Source organism: Aphelocoma coerulescens, chromosome 3 (assembly GCF_041296385.1).
Source record: "Aphelocoma coerulescens isolate FSJ_1873_10779 chromosome 3, UR_Acoe_1.0, whole genome shotgun sequence".
Classification (NCBI taxonomy): domain Eukaryota; kingdom Metazoa; phylum Chordata; class Aves; order Passeriformes; family Corvidae; genus Aphelocoma; species Aphelocoma coerulescens.
In genome coordinates this window covers 95755046-95777199 of record NC_091016.1, presented here as the reverse complement: position 1 = coordinate 95777199, position 22154 = coordinate 95755046, and the positions used below count along the sequence as shown (strand labels likewise).

The following is a 22154-nucleotide window of genomic DNA, read 5'->3' as shown; positions in this document are numbered from 1 at the left end:
GGCCACCCCAGTGCAGAGCAGAGCGGGACAATCCCCTCCCCTGCCTGGCTGGCGATGCTGTGCCTGATGCCTCTGAGGATATTTTTGTCCCTCCTGGCTTCGAGGGCACACTGCTGAATCAGAAGCTGCTTTCAGATTGACTGAACTTACTCCTTCTGTACCTGAAGTGATCCAATTTCAAAAAATGGACTGTCAAAGAATTGCATTTCTTTGATTACAGAATGCTGTGCAAATGTTTCAGTTCATTGATTCCAGCACAACAAGATGTCTCTGTGTTGGTATATTTACTGATGGTCGTCTTTATGCTTTTTAAACAAAAAGATTAAATTTTAGGAAAGCAGCCACAGTCTTCAGAGGGATGTAAGTGACTGATGTAGACAAGAGTGAGTGTGAATGGGTTTAGCAGTTTGAAGACAGATTACAGCAGAGTGGGAATATACAGCCCAGCAGGAAGGCTTTCCTCTCTCTGCCACTGTAAATAGTCCTGCGTTTCTGTTGGCAAGAGCTAAAAGAAGATGAATGACATGAGTGATGGTGGCTAGGGCAAAATTCAGTTTTCAGAGTGGTTTTATTTGTGTGACTTCTGTGTGGCTGTGACTCTTACAATATATAATCATGAAAGGAAGATGTCATATCTTGCTGTGAATAAATAGTAGGTCAGATAATATCATGGTTCATGTGTCAGTTAATGAGAACTTACTATGTCAGAACCATTCATGTTGTTATAGCCAAAATACGATGTAAGTGTTTCAGTTATGAATCCCGTTAAAGTTTTTAAATGTTCCATTAATTTGGGATAAATTTATTCTCTGTTTCTAGTAATTTTTATTTTTTCCTAATGTGAAAATTGTTTATTTTTATCTAAAAGATAAGTTACTGATTATGGTGGGGGGCAGGGAGGGAAGAGGAGTGAAAATGATGGCACACAGTTAGAACTAAGTCCTGAATATGACTTTTGGGCAGGGAGGGAGGGAAGGAATATTAAAAGGGACTTGGTTTTGCTCAAACTGGACAACTGGGCCTCGGTCATTGACCTCCTGCCCCAGTGCCGTTGCATACAGAGACAGGTGGTAAATGATGGCATTATACAGAGCTCTACTGCCCTGTGCAGCTTTTCCACTCCTGAGTGTTTCCATAGAAATCGTACATCAGTGGAATAAGCTGCATGAGGTCTATCATATATTCTGATTTCAGTATAAACTAGACCATCAGTAGTGTTGTTTAGGGTCAGAACATTCTTGTCATACAGAGACCTGTACCATGCTTCTGTCCTTAGCACAGGGAGTGTGAAGGTAGCAAAAGACTGAGACTGCTGCAATGCAGCAGCTGGTTGGTCCAGGGAGAGTTGCCTGTAGGTAATCTACACAAGTATGTAACAGCAAGCAGTAGAAATTCCTGGCTTTCTCATTTGTCTAAAGACTGCCAAAGTCTAAAAGATATCACTGACTCTGTGTCAAAAATGTTTGTGCAACTCTAATGAGTAGAAATCCTCCACTGCTCAGAAGCATGAGAAATGTGAAAACATGAGAAAATACAGAAGAGAAGGAAGGGATTATTACTCAGAGGAAAAAAGATGTATTTTTAAGTGTTCAACTGATAGATATATAGCTGTTATAGTGTGGAATGAGGGATATTTCGAGGCAGTATGTATGGCAGAATTCATAAATACCCAACAGCTGTAACAACCTATCAGGTAGATGAGCATGTGCCAAAATGCAAAACAGGCAAAACAATACCACTGCTTTTTAAGATGCAAAAATTATTTTATGAGTTTGAAATTGAAATTTCATAGTTCAGAAAGTGCATCTGAAAAATAAAGTAGAGCTCTGGATCTTCCTGCTTGATGTGAGTTAACAGAAAACTTCACACTGAAATCCTAACAACATGAACACTTAACAAAACTTCTCACTTGTTGCAATAGCAGAGAATTCAGAAAGAGATGGGATAAGAATTCCCTGTGTTTCTGTGCATTTCTTTAAGACACATATGTAAGTCTTGTGAACAGAATTTCAGCATTCATGCATGAAGAATTAGAGAAAAGAAACAGCATTGTAACACAAAATATGCTAAGCTGTAAGGAGAAATGTGATAAAGTTTATAGGATTTACGTAGAATCCAAATGAAATTGACAATTTCAGTAGTGTATTTCTAAGTGTATTTGTTTGACTCAGGCGTTAGTCAAGCAAATACATTTTATTGTAAATTTGACATATACATGTGTATATTTGAGCCCTTTTATTAAGGATGTAAAGTTTTCCTGTGCTTCTATGACTCAATTAACACTACCTAAGTCCAGTTACACATATTTATTTTTTTCATCTCGGTTATGGTGGTAGTTTTATGGGAGTAGTCCAAAATCATGACTGATTCTCAGCCTTTCTTTATGCTGCCTTTAATTTCTCTGCTATGTTCTGAATTGCTCTGTAAGTACTAGATGCCTCTTTTCTTTAGTACTTTTTAGGTGTCTTGAGAATAAATGCTGGGATTATATTTTGAATTGTTCCCCTTTATTATGTTCACTTTATGCAGCAATATGTGGGGGATGTTTAAAGTTTAAGTTCCCTGATAAATTGTGCTGTAGCTGAGGAGCCTTCAGAGTAAAAAGGAGGGATTGTACTGCCCTGTGGTGTGGTTTTGTCGAGATGTGGGATTTAGCAGCAGAAGCTGGGGACTGTGTTCTGCAGGGTCACAGCTGGCTCCGCAGCTTGCCCGCTCTGGTATCCCCAGCTTAAGCCTTAGCGTGCCGTGTCAGAAGAGTGACAGGTGAGGGAAGGTAGCACAGCCATCTCTTGTAAAATATATGATAACTATTCCTCTCGACACTCGATACGCTGCTTTTAGTTCCTGAGGAAAATGAGCGTCCGTCCGTACGTTCCTGCGAACCTATCCCTTTCAGGAGTTATAAAATAGTCATCCAGATGGCACCAAGTGTTTACTCAGAAGCCAAGGCTTAAGTCGGTCACAGACAGAAGTCCCCAGGACTTGCTTACTAAACAGATATTTGGAATGTTGGCTCCTAGGTCTGGTTAAATTGATCCTAAGGAAGCTGGTGCACAAGTGCCATGTGGAGGCGGCTGTGGGAGGAAGTTGCAGATTCAGGTCTGGGCAAGCTCCACTGTAACTTCTGGCTCTCCCCCTTTCTAAACAAACGTCAGCTACAGATTGCACAGCTTTCTCTTCCATTATTCATATGAAGATAAAGAATGGGACACACACTCCCCAGTCGTAAGGAGCTCAACTAATATTACCCTTGCTTTCTTTTCATGTAATGACATAAAGGAAAGCAATTCTATTTAACTAAAGAAAATGTAGACTGAAAGTTACATTTTCATTCTAAATCCCTTCTTTTCTTTAGACACATACTTTAAGGAAAATCTGAATTTTATCTATATGAGCTTTTTTAATGGAGGTGTATTAATTTCCCGAAAATACTAAACAGTTATGTTGTTTTTCCTAAAATATAGTGATCTCTTAACTCTTACAGTATAACTTACAAATATCCTCTTCTTCAAACAGCACTTCTTAATTATGGGAGCAGGTGCTATTAAGATTACCCTTTTACTGAAATAAAAGATGATTTAGCAGTTAGAGTGCAGTTTTTATCTTCTTTTGCAGTAATACTGATACTGAAGGCACAAATGAAGATTGAAGTCTTAACCTTACAGTAAATTTGGTTTTCAAAAATTCTTGCTCTGATAAATTAGCATGAATGTGATTTATATGTCCTTCATTAGAATAATGATTTGAGAATTGTCCCATATGCGGTAGACATCAATGTAATTAATAATTTTGATTTACTCCTCAGGATTTTAATTATACTTTTTTTGCTTAGCAAATAAACCTATGTTTATTAAAAGTACTGGGTTCATGAAGTCTGAACTTCTGTGAAATTACCCTTCCAGTTTCCCTTTCAAATTATTGTCTCTGAAGGACAGTACATTTCAAGTTGCCAGAGAGAAGAACTAAAGAAATGGCCAAACCCAAAGAATAATGACACCAGTGAGAAACATATTTTCTGTTTGCTCCAGTAATAAATTATCAAGAAAATGTAGCTGATCATGTTTTCTGTTAGGCTGAAATGCTACTAGCATTTCATTCATTTAGCAGAGTTCTGCTAAATGCTGCCTCCTTTTCTATAGAAGTAAATGGATTAAAAGCAGTTTAGAAAGAAAAATGGTGTCAGACCAAAACATTATGGTCACTGCAGTAAGTTTAAGAGGCCAAGCAGGTGTACAAATCTTTCAGCTTGCTGTCTCCAGGTAGTTCAGTAAGGATGTGAATGAGATCAGGTCATGTTTGGAAATGCTTAGGATATAGGTAGTCTAATTTCCCTCATAAATGGGAAATTACTCATCCTTCTGTGATTTTCCTGTGCCATTTTTCCCATTGTAACATGTTGTAACAGTGAGGAGTGTCTGCAAGCTCTGTGGGCTTCCATGTGGGTGGTGATGGACAGTCTTTTGGACAAGAAGAGGAAACTATTGTAATTGTATTTTAAGGTCTCCCACTTCCTCATCCTCCTGTTTGGGGTTCAAAGTAGGGCAGCATCACAGTTGCAGCAAGTAAACTGCCTTGAAGATACCTGAGAACATTTTGACCATCTTGACTGTAGGGAAGTTATTCATATTTCAGTTCCTTTGCTTGCTGAGCATGATAGTCTGTGTTTACCTGAGAGGAAGCCGTTAATTTACTCTCAGTATGGTACAAACAGGCAAAAGAGGAAAATATTCTCAAAACAGGATAGAAGGATCACAGCGACCTGCACAGTAGAACTTGTTCTCTATGAGCACCTCCAGATAAGTAGATGCATTTAAGACCTATTGAACTGCATCTTGTTGCATCCTGTCTGGGATGCTGTGCCATTCTTACATCAGTGCAGCCACAGCAGTACCATCCGTCCCACAAGCAGTATTTGGGTGGCTGGGGAGTGCTCTCCAAGTCAGTCAGGCTGCAGTTCTTCACTGTGACCACCCATTGTGTTATGCCAGGAATTTGGAAATCTGTGGTCACTTTTTACCTGACTCTTGATTACTGTGATCCTGTGCTACTCTACTTGTGGAGTTTACAGAGGGTTCACTGAAAATTTAATTTGACAATGTGATGGCTTTCCTTTATCCTGACGAGAATTGTGTTTTAAAGAACTACATCAATCCCCCACAGAGGGAACTGCCTGCCAGTTTGCTTTTAAGAATATTTTAGTGTTGATGTTGTTTCAGTGCAGCTATGTTTTTCTGTTTATCAAAATAATGTTTCAGAATTGCTTGGCAAAATCATATCTCTTATAGCTAAGTCTTTTTGAAGTAGCAAGTTTTATTGATATAAAAGCTTGCATATATAAATTATTAAAAAAATGACCTATTCTTATATTAGTACAAGGTTTTTCTGCATACATAATTTAGAGTTTGTTTAACTCATGTCACTAAATTACATACATTTTCTCCCTGTCTAGTAGTGTTTATTCTGTAAAAATTGGGGTCATTTGTTTGCTGGAATTCATAGTGAGGAAAACTGGATGACAGTAGCTTGTGTATAGAACACACAAACCAGTCTATAAATGAAATAATTTTTGTGCCTTAATTAGAACTGCATTATTATTGCTAACATTTGTATTATATTTAATGTATGTTGAGGAGGAAACATATTCCAGCTCAGAATGTATTCCAGCAACACTACCTACAAGTACATAAGGCAGCTATCTACCCTTCTGCTTCAAAAACTTTCAGCTATGTTTTGAAGCGATTTTCAGAATACCAAAAATATATGTGCTTTTCTAATATTTTGTTCTCTTGGCATCAACCATAATCTCCTGTACAAGTTTAAGTAACCTCACTATTCCACTTCCGCTGTGATTTTTTTTTTAAACTTTCTTTGTTTCACCATGGGGTCATGATTAAAAACTTTGCTTTTTTGAGAGTATGTTCTTAGGCAGTTACTCTGAGTTGTTAAATTTATGAATGATGCCTCCGCCATATCTCTGCAGATGCTTTTTGTGATCTGTCAGGTATTTTAAAATGATTTTGTACTTTCAGAGTCACATGACAGGATTTTAGCCCTACAGTAAGAGGCCTCTGATAGCTCCACATGCATACACTTAAAATTAACAGTTTCTGAAACTTGAAACATCTTAACTGGCTGAACTGTTTGCTAATTTTTCTATAACTTCCTAGCATATTTTTCTTCTACTGTCACAAGTTAAATAATTCTTATTAGTTTTTATCTCCTGATACTTGCAAAAAATATTAGCTGTTAAAGTACTAAAATGTTAATTCCTACAGATATTTTCAATACAAATTCTTTTAAAAACTCATTTATTCTACTGTAGCATTTTTTAAACATGTTGTTTTTTCTTAGTTTCCCTCAACTAAGGCTTAGACTAAGTTTTGATGATATTTTGTTTAAATATCTGTCGGCAAGTTCTTCACAGTGTGCTTACTTTCTCTATTCTATATTCTAACCAACATCTTTTCCCTTGTCAACACTTCCCTGTATGGTTTACCTCCTATAAAGGAATTCACAAGTTTCTGCTCTTCATTTTCAAGATTTTGTACAACCCTCTTCTGCCTACCCATGCATCATGACTAATCTCTCTTCATAGCCATCCTCACTCATTGTGATAGATTTTTTTAAGTTTCACTTAAGAACATCTCCATTTTACTGACTTTTATTTTCCCCAAACTACTTGGTAATGTTTGAGACATTTACAATTCATGTTCCTCAAGCTTCTTCAGGTACGTAGCTCCAAGGGGCTTGCTTGTTCCATGACAGGAACAGGCTTTATAGACTGTATATATTATTTTAATTCACTGCTCTATGAAGCAGGCAGAAGGCTGCTGCCTTCCAGCCTCAAAGGTGGCCTGGCAGAGTCAGGAAAATCCTGTGCATGTTAGGTCACCTGGTAGGATGTATCATACTTTCCTGCCAGCCTAATGTCACAAAAATAGGCTGGTTTTATACCTTACAGTGCCTTGTGCTGTTCCTAGACATTCTTTAGCTCATCGCCACACTCATGCGCTTGCCAGTTCAAAAGTATCAGAGTGACAGTGACACACAGTGAATGATTTCAATTGCCTTGCAGTACCTGAAGGGCACCCATAAGAAAGGTGGGGACAGACTTTAGCTGAATCTGTTGAGATAGGACAAGGGATAAAACTGAAGGAGGTATTAAACTGAAGGAGGGTCCATTTAGGTTAGATATAATAATGAAGTTTTTTATGACGAGGGTGGTAAAACACTGGAACAGATTGCCCATAGAGGTGGTGGACGCTCCATCCCCAGAAACATTCAAGTCCAGGTTGGATGGGGCTCTGAGCAACCTGATTTAGTTGAAGATGTCCCTGCTCATTGCAGGAGGGTTGGACTAGGTGACCTCTAAAGGTCCCTTCCAACCCAAACCACCGCATGGTTCTCTATCTTAATTGCTTTGGCTGTTGTTTACCTGGGGAGTTTGTACATGTACAATAGATTGCCTTCTGACATAAATGTTTTCAACACAGTTCACAGCATATCCCATATGCCAGAGATAGATAGGATGATAGATAGATACAGGTATGTCTATGCAGTCTATATTCTATCCCTTTATCTCTGGTGGTGGGCTCCTCTGACCAACTGTGCTATCCATGGTTTGAAGGAATCTAATCTGATCTTTGATCTCCAAAGGAAGATGTCCAGAAATTAAATAGGAATGCGACCTAAGTAGATACTTTAGTCTTCCTTCCTACAAACATGTATTTCTATTCATTGACAAGTTATATAGGAGTTCAGTGATGGATGTTTTGTTCATCAGTTTAGACAGAATTCACTGTAGAAGGCTTCTTTTTCATTTCTCCTGAAGGTTTCTTTTGCAGTTGTTTTTCCATGATCTCTTTCAGTGGATGTTGAGCAGAGATAGCATTGCTAAGTCATTACTTTCGCCAAGTTGCTACAGTTTTAGAGCTGTGTTAGTTAACATGGCCCGTGTTGTCCTATCACTTTTTAAACGGAAGATCCCGCTGAAGTTGGTGTGAACTTTTACCTCAGTTTCAATATCAGGATGTGGCTCCTTGTACAGGGGAGTCCTCCCTGCCTAGTTACCAATTGTACGCAGCTCTCCTCCCTTTCCTTGAAGATAAATCTCCTTATCTGGTTCCTTTTTCTTGACAATAATATTGTAGAGAGAAGAAAAAGAATAAAAGTACTCCTTGGATAAAAATGTTGGCTATTAATTATCACTATTGTGCAGTTACATTCTTGTGTAATTCTTGTACCCTTGGAGACTTATTGTACAGATATGTGAGGCTAAGTATTTCCTCCCCCATAAAACAGACATTACAGGTTTTCATCTCATTCCCCTGCATAAAGTTGTCACTAAAATGAAAAGTAAACAAAATGAAATTCCACCTCTTCCTGAATTCCCAGAATTTTTTTACAGAATTAGAATATTGCTGACAGTTAGACGGAGAGAATACTCTTCAAGTTCCACACTACCTTGATGGGAAAGTCAGGAAGCTTTACAGAAGTCACACTGACATGCTGCTTTATGAGTTTGTGTATGTATAAGCTACATAATTTGCACTGTAATTAACTTACTATGGTATTGTTTGTTGGGCACAACATTCTCATGCATAGTTTAGTTCCATAAACTTATGGTGAAAGATAGAAATGGTGTGCATCAGCTTTGTAAAAGATCCTCAACCTTACTCTGTTTACACGATAAACTGAAATGATAGGAGAAATACCTATAGTGAAATACTGTCTGATGTATTATTTAGCTTCAGTGTTTGAAAGTGGAGAAATGATAGGAATGGAAGAGCTCTTGAAGTGACTAATTCTTTTTAAAATTGAAGACAAACTACATTCTAATCAACTTAAAACATTACTTCAATATATATGAGCTGGTAGCTTTGGAAGGCCTACTTACTTTCTCAAGTTTATCTTGCAAATTAGAGATCATAAACGAACTTCTTCAATTCATTTCTAGAAATCTGGGTACTTTTAAAAATCATGATTGTCAGGGTGCTTCAGTTCACCCTTATTGGGTCAACAAATATGTGTAATTGATTCTAAAGAAGGAGATTGGATTTGACCAAAGATGTAACTCAAGCAGAAGCAATACACAAGTCTGAGTAATTTTAAAGATTTTAAAATGTTAGTATTTCAAATTCTTAAATAAACAAAATGTAAGTTCTTTAATTTTATGATACCGTCACAACACACAATATTACATGCAAGGCTTTTTTTTTTTTAATTATACAATGCAGAACTGTTACATATTCTTTGCTGATTACATTGAAAATTATTTCACATTTCTTGTTGCTATAATGGAAATTGGATTGCTTCCTCAAAGTAATTTTTTTTAATTGTGTTCCAAGGTGACTCATGAAGTAAAGGGGGAGTGGGGGGGAATGACTGTTCTAGGTTTTTCTGAGATGTTATGTGAAGGCTTTATGATTATATTTTACATTAATCAGATATAAAATTAAAACCCCATAGCATCAGAAGTGGTCTTTAATTTGGTGTGTGACTGAAAAAGGCAGATCCTTGCACTGAGTTCAGAAGGAAGGTTCCCAAGTCAAGGATATATTCAAAACACTCAAAGCTTCTGAGCCTGTTCAGGAGAGAGGGAGGAAAGAGGCACTGAAGTGTTTTGAAAAGCTGAGCCAGACATGCAGACGAAGCAGCACAGGGCTGGTTCTTAGGATATAGCAAGCATAAGGCCTTCTGCTATATTTAGTTCCCTTTCCCTGCCTTCCCCTCCCCCTTCAGTGCCTATATTTGAATTTGAGTTGTAGAGCAAGTTGTCTTTCATTTAAAATAGCTTTTTTTTCATTTTTTTTATGGCATCCTAACTTAAAAAGATAAATCACTTTTCAATTAATGTTGTAGTTAAATATAACTATGCTTAATTAGTGCCGACTTACCTCTTCTTTTCCAAAGGATTCAGCCTTTGTATGATGGAATGTGAATAATAATTATTGTTTGTGGTTTTTCTTGCACCTTAATATAACATTGAAGGAATTGTTACAAATAGCCAATTCTTACTGTTAGAAATAAATGCCTTGTCTTGCCATCTGGATCTTTGGATAAGTCTTACTTCTGTAGAAAAATAGAGGATGAAAATAGCACTGAATGTTATAATTGTTTAATGTTTGTATTTTCAGGGTTTGCTGGAGGGTCCCCAAGGTCCACCTGGCAAAGAAGGTCAAAGGGTGAGTAAACTTGGTGAACAACTGGTGAGTGTGCTAACAGCTTGATGTGCGACTTCTGCCTAAGCACTAATAAAAAATGGTAAGGTAGCAGCTGAGTATGAAGCATGCTGACAACAAACTGAGCCCTGACACTTGAGGTTTCTCTTCAGTTGAAGGAGATTTAACAATTTCAACCATCTAAAGTGTTTTAATGACTGGCAGCACAGATGCATTGTATTGTGTTTTGTGCAGTGTGCTTCTGCTGTAATTTTAACAGAAATAATGTTAAAACTTTCCAGTTTTCATTTTTTAGCAGGGATGAACTATACCTTACAATATCTAAGATATATAAAGATATGAATTCAGGGTCATTATCTAAAATATTAACAGAAACCAGTACTACTGACCCTGGTCTTTTAGATGCCATTATGCAAGTGCCAGCACCTAACATACACATACAAAAAGATATCATATAGTAACGGGAGTGGGGGGCAGTATTTGCCAAATACCTGAAATAAACCTTTGGTTATTCAGAATTTTAATATAATTAAGTAATTGACTGGTTTCTCCATGGTTTTTTTTTTTTATTTTCCCTGACTTATAGGATTTGATAATTCATTAGAACAGATAACAAATACACTATGATGGTGGTATCACAAGAATGAATTCAGTTTTTGTGAAATTATAATCTAGTATGTTCCTAAAAGTTCTGGAAGATATTAAGACTCAAGCATTTCAATATTTTTACGAACTAAGTGTGTGCCCAGTCTGCAGTTTTGAAGTTGGGTCTCAATAATTCTTGGTTTATTTAGGCATCTTGATATTCAACATCTCAATTAAAATATCTGAAGTGAAAGGATTTAGTGTTTCTCATCATTGAACTTAGTAAACCACAGTGAATTTTTAAAGCCTAATTTAATGATTCCAATAATAGTAATAAAACTAACAGAAGACTAGCTCTTGAACAAAATGAGTAATGATGTGTAGGCCCCAAAGTTATGTTTTGTGTTGGTTTTTAAGTCTTAAAAATAGTACTAAATTCCATTTAAGTTGAACATGAAGATATGAAAGCTGGGTTTATTTATGTTTCTCACTACAGATTGAGAACTTGTTCAGAAAAAGTCAGTGTAGTAATGGAGAATTCAAAGTTGTATGATGAATATGTTATTAAAGTGTATTTACTAGCATATTAACATCCTTATTAAGGATTTTATAATTACTATGACTATTATGGTTAGGCAATTAACTATATAGGATACTGTGAAAAGATATTCGTATTCAATTTTAGCATATTTTAGAGTTGTTCTGTGGAGTACTGAATCTGCAAAAAGACATACTTCTCCTTTAGGAACAGTTATAAATATTCCTGTGTTTTAGAAACTTCACTCTTGGAACTTCTTCATTTTTTTTTAATGCAAAAATTCAGAGTTAACACACTGTATTATATTTAATGGTGGATAAATGGATTTGGAAGTGCTTTTTAATTTTTTTCCATTTTGCAATAGGAATTAGTGGGTTGATGCATTCATCACAGACATTTTCCTACTCACACATAAAATTGAGCTGCTGCCACCCTCCAGCCTCCATAAAAGCAGGAGCACTGATGGTTTTGTAATCTTGCCATGCACACAGTTGCCTTGAGCCAAACAATGGCAACAGCAGACTGTGGAGTCTCAACATCTGTCTTTATCTTTCTACCAGTGAGATGCTCACAACAATACTCCTTCTGCTGGCCTCTCCCGCCCAAGCACTAACAACATTGTTGGCAGTCTTAATTCAGCTCCATGTGCTTTTGCATTTCCAATACATTTAATTACACAATAACATACCATTTGGAACAAGATCTCTGCTCTGTTTAATGACAAACAGGACAGTGCACATCTAATGGCTATTAAATGCTCCTTTTTATTCAATTATAGATGTCATGTTCCTCTGTTCTACTTTCAGCAGATCCTCCAAATCTTTCACATTATATGAAGTTATTGCTTTTCTCACAGGCTGTCTTCTGAAGATTAAAACATATTATTGAGTGTGTAAATAGCTAATAATTTTTTCTCTGACTTATTATTCAGACCTAAAAGTGATATTGTGTCCATTCTGAAGACTGGAACTTTAACATTTTAGGGAAAAAAAACCCCTCCAGAAATACCTAAAAGTATCTATTCTATTTGGATGTCACACTTGGAGAACATTAACTTTTTTTTAAAATTGCCATTCATACTGTTCTTGCCATATTCAAGATTTAAATTTCCACCTACATCAGGAGCATTTTTAAGTGTTCAGTTCCTCTGAAAGTTCAACTCTGTCCTGGGTTGAGGTGTATTCTATTACCATCCTCATGAGCTGTTGAAATCAGGTGGGGCAGTGTCTCCTTGCCTCCTCCCCCCAGACTATCTTTCTGTTAATGGCCCATCATTGTCCTGCTGCATGACTCAGAGATAACTCCCTCCGGACCATCTTCTGTTAACGAGCCTAATCAACACCTGGCCTCATGACTCATTACCCCATTGTGAGATGCTCCACCCAGAGGGAGGAACCAAGCATCCCATCATGGATATAACTGGGACTCTGAGCATCAAAGGGACTCCACTGGATTTCCAGAGGACAGGAGCTACACAGCCACCGCTGGATTTTCTGAGGAAGAGCAGACCCCTTCTACTACAGGATCACCACTTCAGAGGATTGCAGCCACCATTCCACCAGACTGCTACCACTACCCTGCCTAACAGGGACTCAGGTTGTATCTTGACTCTGTCAGTGTTTTCTTTTACTTTCTTTTCCTTTTTCTTTAATTTCCATTAAATTGTTATTCTGACTTGGTGCCTCTCACTGGTTTGTTTTCAAACTAGCACATAATTTGGCGCCCAACGTGGGGCACGACTGCTGAGAAAAGTCAGAATTACAATTTTGTATTGTAGAAGCCATCTACTCACTATGGTGCTCGACATGCTTACATGGGTCTTGTACCTAGCTCTCTATATTTTTCCGCACATGGGGACCTATCTGCCGATTGTAATGCTCCTGTGTAGACCAGGGTATGGTATAAAATTTGCTTTATTAGTGTATTATGCCTACTGCATGATAACCTCCGAGACAATGAACATAATTCGGAATATATACTCAACTTTGTCTGCCTGTCCTACTTTAGGCTGCTACATCTGGGGCCTCAACAATCATACTCAGCCCCTGGGGGGAGGATTAAAGAATGTTTTTTTCCAGCCTTTCAGACCGGACACAGCAGTTTTTGAAAATATTGAGTTCCCTGTGGATGTTAAGGATGGCATAATCTTTTTGGCAGTTCTTTTCTCTTTTTTCTCCATGACCTGCACTGTGTACACTATGCTTAGGATCAGAGCTATGGCACAGCATCCTCAGGATGAGAGGAAAAAAAGGAGCCAAGCAACAAGCACAATGTCTACACCGATTGTCGCAAAGAAGAAAGGAACCAAAAGCAAAGTGACAGCATCCATCTCTACTCAGACTGTCACAGAGGAGAAAGAACCCAGACCCAAGACCACAGCGTCCATGTCCACGCAGACTGTCACAGAGGAGAAAGAACCCAGACCCAAGACCACAGCGTCCATGTCCACGCAGACTGACACAGAGGAGAAAGAACCCAGACCCAAGACCACAGCGTCCATGTCCACGCAGACTGACACAGAGGAGAAAGAACCCAGACCCAAGACCACAGCGTCCATGTCCATCCAGACTGACACAGAGGAGAAAGAACCCAGACACAAGACCACAGCGTCCATGTCCATCCAGACTGACACAGAGAAGGAAAAAACCAAAGGAGCTGTAAGCATCTCCACACAAACTGTCACTGAACCAGAACAGCCTAAACCGATTGCAGTTGCCCCCGTTCAGAAGAAGAAATCAAAAAGCAAGTCAGTCCGCATAGTGACTGACGAGGATGCAGCAGGACCTTCGCACCCAGCAGAAGAGGCAGAGCCGGAGATCATCACTCGGTCACTATCCCTGGGTGAGCTGCGTGACCTGCGGAGGGAATTCACGCGCCAGACGAACGAGTCCATCCTGACCTGGCTGCTCCGCATTTGGGACGCTGCAGCCAGTGACACCATTCTGGACGGAAGTGAGGCGAGGCAGCTGGGATCTCTGTCCCGGGATGTGGTCATTGACCAGGGGATCGGGAGAACCCAAGAAACTCTCAGCCTCTGGCGGCGACTGCTTACAAGTGTCAGGGACAGGTACCTTTGTAAAGAAGACCTCCAGGTGCACCAAGGAAAATGGAGCACAATGGAACAAGGTATCCGGTGCCTGAGGGAATTGGCTGTGCTGGAGATCATTTTCTCAGAAGACGAAAGATTTCCTAAGAGCCCAGATGGTGTCCAGTGCACGTCACAGATGTGGTTGAGGTTCGCACGCCTTGGACCAGAGATATACTCCCGTTACCTGGCAACGCTGCAATGGAGGGAAGGCGAGGACAGGGTGGGCGTCCTGGTGAACAAACTGAGGATTTACGAGGACACCGTCACAGCCCCGTTTCGCACCCATGTCTCATCCGTGGAAACAAGTCTTTTGGCTGAGCAAGTCCGGAGTTTGATTGAAGAAGGCCATCAGAAATTGAAAAAGGAACTTAAGGAAGAGATTTACCAGATCTCGCCAGAACCAACAAGAGTCTCTGCCATTAGGAGCCGGCGTCCCCCAACCAGGGAGAGAGGATACACCCCACGAGGTAATCTCTGGTTTTTCCTTCAGGAACATGGAGAAGACATGAGTAAGTGGCATGGAAAACCCACCTCCTCCTTAGCAGCCAGGGTACGTGAACTAAAGAGAGGGACAAATACCACAAGCAGCGCATCTAGAGTCAACATTGCTCCGGTCTCTCACACACAGAACTCCAGACGATACCAGAATGATAGTATGACTGATCCTCTTGAAGGGACCTCAGGAACATACTCACCGGAAGGGAGCAACATGCACCAGAACCAGGAATAGAGGGGCCCTGCCTCTAGCCAGGTAGAGGAAAGGGATAATCGGGTCTTTTGGACTGTGTGGGTCCGATGGCCTGGCACAGCTGACCCACAAAAATACACGGCTTTGGTTGACACAGGCGCTCAATGTACTCTGATGCCATCAAGGTATGTGGGAGCAGAACCCATTTCCATTTGTGGGGTGACAGGAGGATCCCAGCAGCTGACTGTACTGGAAGCTGAAGTGAGTTTAACTGGGAACGAGTGGCAGAAACACCCCATCGTGACTGGCCCGGAGGCCCCGTGCATTCTCGGCATAGACTATCTCAGAAATGGATATTTCAAGGACCCAAAAGGACATCGTTGGGCTTTTGGGATAGCTGCTGTGGAGACAGAAGATATCAGACAACTGAGTACATTGCCTGGCCTCTCAGATGACCCGTCTGCCGTGGGACTGCTAAGAGTTGAAGAACAGCAGGTACCAATCGCCACAGCAACAGTACACCGTCGGCAATACCGCACAGACAGAGACTCTGTGGTTCCCGTCCATGAGATGATTCGTAAACTGGAGAGCCAAGGGGTGGTCAGCAAGGCCCATTCACCCTTCAACAGCCCTATATGGCCAGTGCGTAAGTCCAACGGGGAATGGAGACTGACAGTGGATTACCGTGGCCTGAATGAAGTCACACCACCATTGAGCGCTGCTGTGCCGGACATGTTGGAACTTCAGTACGAGCTGGAGTCCAAAGCAGCGAAGTGGTACTCCACTATTGACATTGCCAATGCCTTCTTCTCCATTCCTTTGGCAGCAGAATGCAGGCCCCAGTTTGCTTTCACTTGGAGGGGTGTGCAATACACCTGGAACCGACTGCCCCAGGGGTGGAAGCACAGTCCCACCATTTGCCATGGACTGATCCAGACTGCACTGGAAAAGGGTGAGGCCCCAGAACATCTGCAATACATCGACGACATCATCGTGTGGGGAAACACAGCAAAGGAAGTATTTGAGAAAGGAGAGAAAATCATCCAGATTCTCCTGGAAGCTGGCTTTGCCATCAAAAGGAGCAAAGTCAAGGGACCTGCCCAAGAGATCCAGTTCCTGGGAGTAAAGTGGCAAGATGGACGACGTCAGATTCCCACCGAGGTTGTCAACAAGATCACTGCGATGTCTCCACCGACCAGCAAGAAGGAAACACAAGCTTTCCTAGGCGCCATAGGTTTTTGGAGAATGCACATTCCTGAGTACAGCCAGATTGTGAGCCCTCTCTACCTGGTTACCCGCAAGAAGAACGATTTCCACTGGGGCCCTGAACAGCAGCAAGCCTTCGCCCAGATCAAACAGGAAATCGCTCATGCGGTAGCCCTTGGCCCAGTCAGGACAGGACCAGAGGTGAAGAACGTGCTCTACTCTGCAGCCGGGAGCCATGGTCTGTCCTGGAGCCTCTGGCAGAAGGTGCCTGGTGAGACTCGGGGCCGACCACTGGGATTCTGGAGCCGAAGCTACAGAGGATCTGAAGCCAACTACACTCCCACAGAGAAGGAAATCTTGGCCGCCTATGAAGGAGTCCAAGCTGCCTCAGAGGTAATCGGCACAGAGGCACAACTCCTCCTGGCACCCCGACTACCAGTGCTGGGGTGGATGTTCAAGGGAAAGGTTCCTGCCACGCATCATGCCACCGACACCACATGGAGCAAATGGATTGCTCTCATCACACAGCGTGCCCGTATTGGAAACCCGAATCGCCCTGGGATTCTGGAAATTATAACAAACTGGCCTGAAGGTGAGACTTTTGGATTATCTTCTGAAGAAGAGGAAGAGCAAGTGACTCGTGCTGAGGAAGCCCCACCATATAATGAGCTACCGGAGACTGAAAGATGTTATGCCCTCTTCACTGATGGTTCCTGCCGAATTGTAGGCACTAACAGGAAGTGGAAAGCTGCAGTATGGAGCCCCACACGGCAAGTTGCACAAGCTACCGAGGGACAAGGTGGATCGAGTCAGGTTGCAGAGCTTAAAGCCATCCAGCTGGCTTTGGATATTGCTGAACGAGAGAAGTGGCCGAGGCTCTATCTCTACACCGACTCGTGGATGGTAGCTAATGCTCTGTGGGGATGGCTGGTTCGCTGGAGAAAAGCCAACTGGCAGCGCAGAGGGAAACCCATCTGGGCCGCTGAGATTTGGCAGGACATCGCCGCCCGAGTAGAGAAGCTGACCGTGAAGGTTCGACACGTGGATGCGCACGTACCCAAGAGTCGGGCTAATGAAGAACATCGCAACAACGAGCAGGTGGACCGAGCTGCCAAGGTGAAAGTATCACAGGTGGATCTGGACTGGCAGCACAAGGGAGAACTATTCCTAGCTCGTTGGGCCCATGATGCCTCTGGTCACCAGGGGAGAGATGCAACATACCAATGGGCCCGTGACCGAGGGGTGGACCTTACCATGGACAGCATCTCACAGGTCATCCACAGCTGTGAGACCTGTGCTGCAATCAAACAGGCCAAGCGGGTGAAGCCTCTGTGGTACGGCGGACGATGGTCAAAGTACAGGTATGGGGAAGCCTGGCAAGTTGATTACATCACCCTTCCCCAAACTCGCCAAGGCAAGCGCTACGTGTTGACCATGGTTGAAGCAACCACTGGATGGCTGGAGACCTACCCTGTGCCTCATGCTACAGCCCGGAACACCATCTTGGGCCTGGAAAAGCAAGTCCTGTGGAGACATGGCACCCCCGACAGGATCGAGTCAGACAACGGGACTCATTTTAAGAACAGCCTCATCAACACCTGGGCCAGAGAACACGGTATCGAATGGATATATCATATTCCTTATCATGCACCAGCTGCCGGAAAAGTTGAACGCTGCAATGGACTACTTAAAACCACCCTAAAGGCACTTGGTGGGGGAACCTTCAAAAATTGGGAAGCGAACTTAGCGAAGGCTACCTGGATGGTCAATACCCGAGGGTCCATCAATCGAGCTGGTCCTGCCGAGTCCGAACCCTTGCACACAGTGGATGGAGATAGAGTCCCTGTGGTACACCTGAGAGGTATTTTAGGAAAGACTGTTTGGATTAATCCTACCTCAGGCAAAGGCAAACCCATCCGTGGGATTGTCTTTGCTCAAGGACCTGGTTGCACTTGGTGGGTAATGCAAAAAGATGGGGAAACCCGTTGTGTACCACAGGGAGACCTAATCTTAGGTGAGAACGGTGTGTAGGGTTTCATTGTATATATATATATATATATGTATGTGTATTTAGAGTTTAAGAAGGTATTGATTTGGGATGATGTAGATGGTAATAGAATAAGGGGTGGATAATGTCCTGGGTTGAGGTGTATTCTATTACCATCCTCATGAGCTGTTGAAATCAGGTGGGGCAGTGTCTCCTTGCCTCCTCCCCCCAGACTATCTTTCTGTTAATGGCCCATCATTGTCCTGCTGCATGACTCAGAGATAACTCCCTCCGGACCATCTTCTGTTAACGAGCCTAATCAACACCTGGCCTCATGACTCATTACCCCATTGTGAGATGCTCCACCCAGAGGGAGGAACCAAGCATCCCATCATGGATATAACTGGGACTCTGAGCATCAAAGGGACTCCACTGGATTTCCAGAGGACAGGAGCTACACAGCCACCGCTGGATTTTCTGAGGAAGAGCAGACCCCTTCTACTACAGGATCACCACTTCAGAGGATTGCAGCCACCATTCCACCAGACTGCTACCACTACCCTGCCTAACAGGGACTCAGGTTGTATCTTGACTCTGTCAGTGTTTTCTTTTACTTTCTTTTCCTTTTTCTTTAATTTCCATTAAATTGTTATTCTGACTTGGTGCCTCTCACTGGTTTGTTTTCAAACTAGCACAAACTCCTCTTAGATTAATAAGGAGTTGAGAGGAGAATCATAAAGTGTGTAACTCGCCTCAGAATACACATTGAAGCAAGGTATAAGGAACTGAGGAAAATTAACTGTGCTAATGGTGATATTGAAGAAACATATAGAAGGTTCAGGTTAGAGCTAGTGACAGGTAAATGGCAATAAAAAATGAGTATAAAGGCAAGAAAAACAGCATGCATTTTCAGAGTGTTTTAAGTGAAGTTTTATTATATCAACCCAGACCAGAGTTTAATACTAGAACTAATAAGAAATACCAAAGGTGCCCTGTCCCAGAGCGGGCACCCATCTATCCTGCATTCTCTAAAGAGGGAACTAGGAAAATTGTACCCCTATTGAGAGGATAAGTCTGAGTAGAAGTATTTCTTTCACCTCACAGGAATAATCTGCACAAAAAATTACATCATAAAAATACATATAAAGATTATTATAGAAATAGAATAAGTTTAGTTATTATTGTAATAAACATAAAGGTAACTGAACTGTAGTTTTTGAGTTCAAAGTTATGTCAACCTTAAAATGCTTATTGACATATACATCAAAGTGGCTTAGAAATACAAATTTACATCATTACTTAATTAGAGGATGTCAATGGTTTATTTATTTCAAGTGTGAAGGGGGATCAATACATTTTTTTCAAATAAGGTGGTAACAGCTTTTGTCTGATAGATGCACTGTAGAAAGAGTTACCTGGTGTCATTTGAGCCCATGCATGATTATTAAAATACTGAATATGTCATTTTATGTGTCTTTGATATATTATACTGTACATATAATATAGTAATATAGTATACTACTACAATATGGTCACACTGGGTTATGATCTTGCTCCCACATCAAAGAGCAGTTTAGGTTCTTACTTGTTTGAGTGATGGTCAGCAATGGAAATTGATGACAGAAGTGTGTGAAATATCTTCTATCTTAGTTGGTCTCCCTGGATGCCTTCCAGATAGCCTAAAGAATAAAAAGGTTTGCAGAAAGCAGTACATTAGTGTGATATGTTTACAGAAATGTAGTGTGGGGACATCATTCAGAAGGAGAGATGAAGCCCTGAAAGTTCTTTGACTAGTTCTGTGCAGCATTAAAGGACTTTGTATCAGGATGCATGTTCTATTTTTTGGCTTTATTTAAAAGAAAATTGCAAACGTGCTAAAAATTTGAAGTAATGCAGTCATGGAGAACAATTATTGTGATGATAAATAAAAATTGGATTCATACGCATATTGCTTCTCTCATACTGCTCTAGTAGCAAAATGCATAAATATTTCTTTTCTGAATAAACAAATAGATTAATAGTCTAGCATTTACCAAGAGTGCCAGTTGTTTTTAAGAGTAAACTCGCAAGTTCCCATTTTTTCCTCACTTATTGTGACATCTTTCCCTCTCATCTCTTTTGTTATCTCTTCTCATTGTGCATGTGGCTGTCTTATCCTGGAGAACAGAGCAACCTTCATGAGCAATGAGGTAGTACAAATAATGATCTTCAGACTTACATAGCTTGTTTCCTTTGCACAGCACTAAAAAGAGAGGAACAGAGTTTCAAGATCAAGTGAAGGAATTTGCTTCCAGTTTTGCATGGTTTACTACCGCGCTTCATCTACAGAAAAGCAACTACCTAGAATTTTCAGTAGCTTTACAAAAAATATTCAATATTTTTTACTCTGAAGGTAAAAGTAATTGTCACAGCAGAAGACATCATAACCTGGTTACTTCACAACCTGGCCATATTCAGAGAGCACACAGTGAACTTATTTCTGATTCCTCAGTCAACCTGAGACTTGTATAATACTCATTTAAAGGGTATCTGTGCTGTGATAATGTCATCAGGGAATGCAGTTAAATTTTGTATAAGCATATATAAGCTCTTAGTTTCTCCTTTTGCCAAGATACCCAATGCCATTCACATTTGTTAGTCATTGTGTTTTCCTGTGGGCTCAAGGAGTCCTCAAACATTTGGCACTCTTAAAAAAGGCTAGTGTTTCCTCCTGCTCTATAACTAGTGACTTTTTATAATTTTTTTAGGGTTTTTTATCCTTAATGAAGTTGTTTGTGTTAGACATGAGACCTTACTCAGGAGGAGCTTTTGGGTTTAGTTCTGGTCACTGAAAGAAATGGGCCAGTAGAAACAGCTACTCATTCCTTCTCCCTCATTCCAGCATGAGAAATACTAGACCACTCTGTGGGCAGGCATTACGTTCACCCATAATTTTTCAGTGTCCTTCATGTTGGCTTCAGGAATGTTACTGCTGCAGCAACTTGATACTATTACACAACTGCTCAGAATGACATCAGGAGCTTCAGAAGGTAATTACACATTACTCAGAAAAGTCCCTGGTCCAATATTACCGACCCACAAAAAATAGTAAGATTGACTACTAACCTAGCATTGCACAGAATTTAAACCAGAGGGGACAACTACGCCATCTTCCTGGATCCCTGTGTTGTGCAGAACTATTATTTTTCTCAGTAATCCTGCACTTTCTAGGTAAGCACATCTTTTGCAGAAGTCCAGTTTCCACTTGAAAGAACATCAACAACAGACTGTTTGCAAGTCTCCTTGATTCCTTTCTTCCAGTATTTCTTGTCAATCACACATTTCAAAATATGTATTTTATTTTACACTGGGCATGTAGCTAATCCTCCATTAGCCTCCAGCAAATGGGTTTTTTTAATGTCATTTTATATTGAAGAGGTATTTAGAGTTTTTTTCTACAATCAAGTCACCATTCCATTAATTTTTGAAAAAAATTCAACTAGGGGCCTTCAGCTCCCATGCAAAGAATTTTCCAAAGTCATCAAATAATTTTGTCATTTTGCTGTGTATCCTTAAAAATTTCTACTACCTATAGTTTACAGGTTGCATGGAGCTTTCCAGACTCTGCCTTTACTGTGTTAAATGCAATGAAGTTTATATTTCCAAATTAAAATTCCAAATGTTTTGAAAAGTAATGCTTAATTTCAGATGGATATCTTTGTAGCAGGGATTGTCCCTGAACTTGATGTTATAAATACTATTTTTTTCTGAAAATGATTCAATTTTTAAAATACAATGCTTCAGTGAATTCCAAAAATTTTCTTAATGCAAAGGATCAAGGCACTTTTGTTAGACAATGATACTGTGAAATCTAGACAGGGTGATTTTGTATTCTCAGCTGG

General features: G+C 40.6%; 1 protein-coding gene across 1 annotated transcript in view; it reads left to right on the top strand.

Moving 5' to 3' along the window:
• Positions 1-22154, top strand: part of COL19A1 (collagen type XIX alpha 1 chain) — a 185008-nt gene that overhangs the window by 98081 nt on the left and 64773 nt on the right. Inside the window, exon 15 of the mRNA XM_069011349.1 lies at positions 10137-10184. Coding sequence (XP_068867450.1) covers positions 10137-10184 — 48 coding nt within the window. The remainder of the gene's footprint in view (positions 1-10136; positions 10185-22154) is intronic.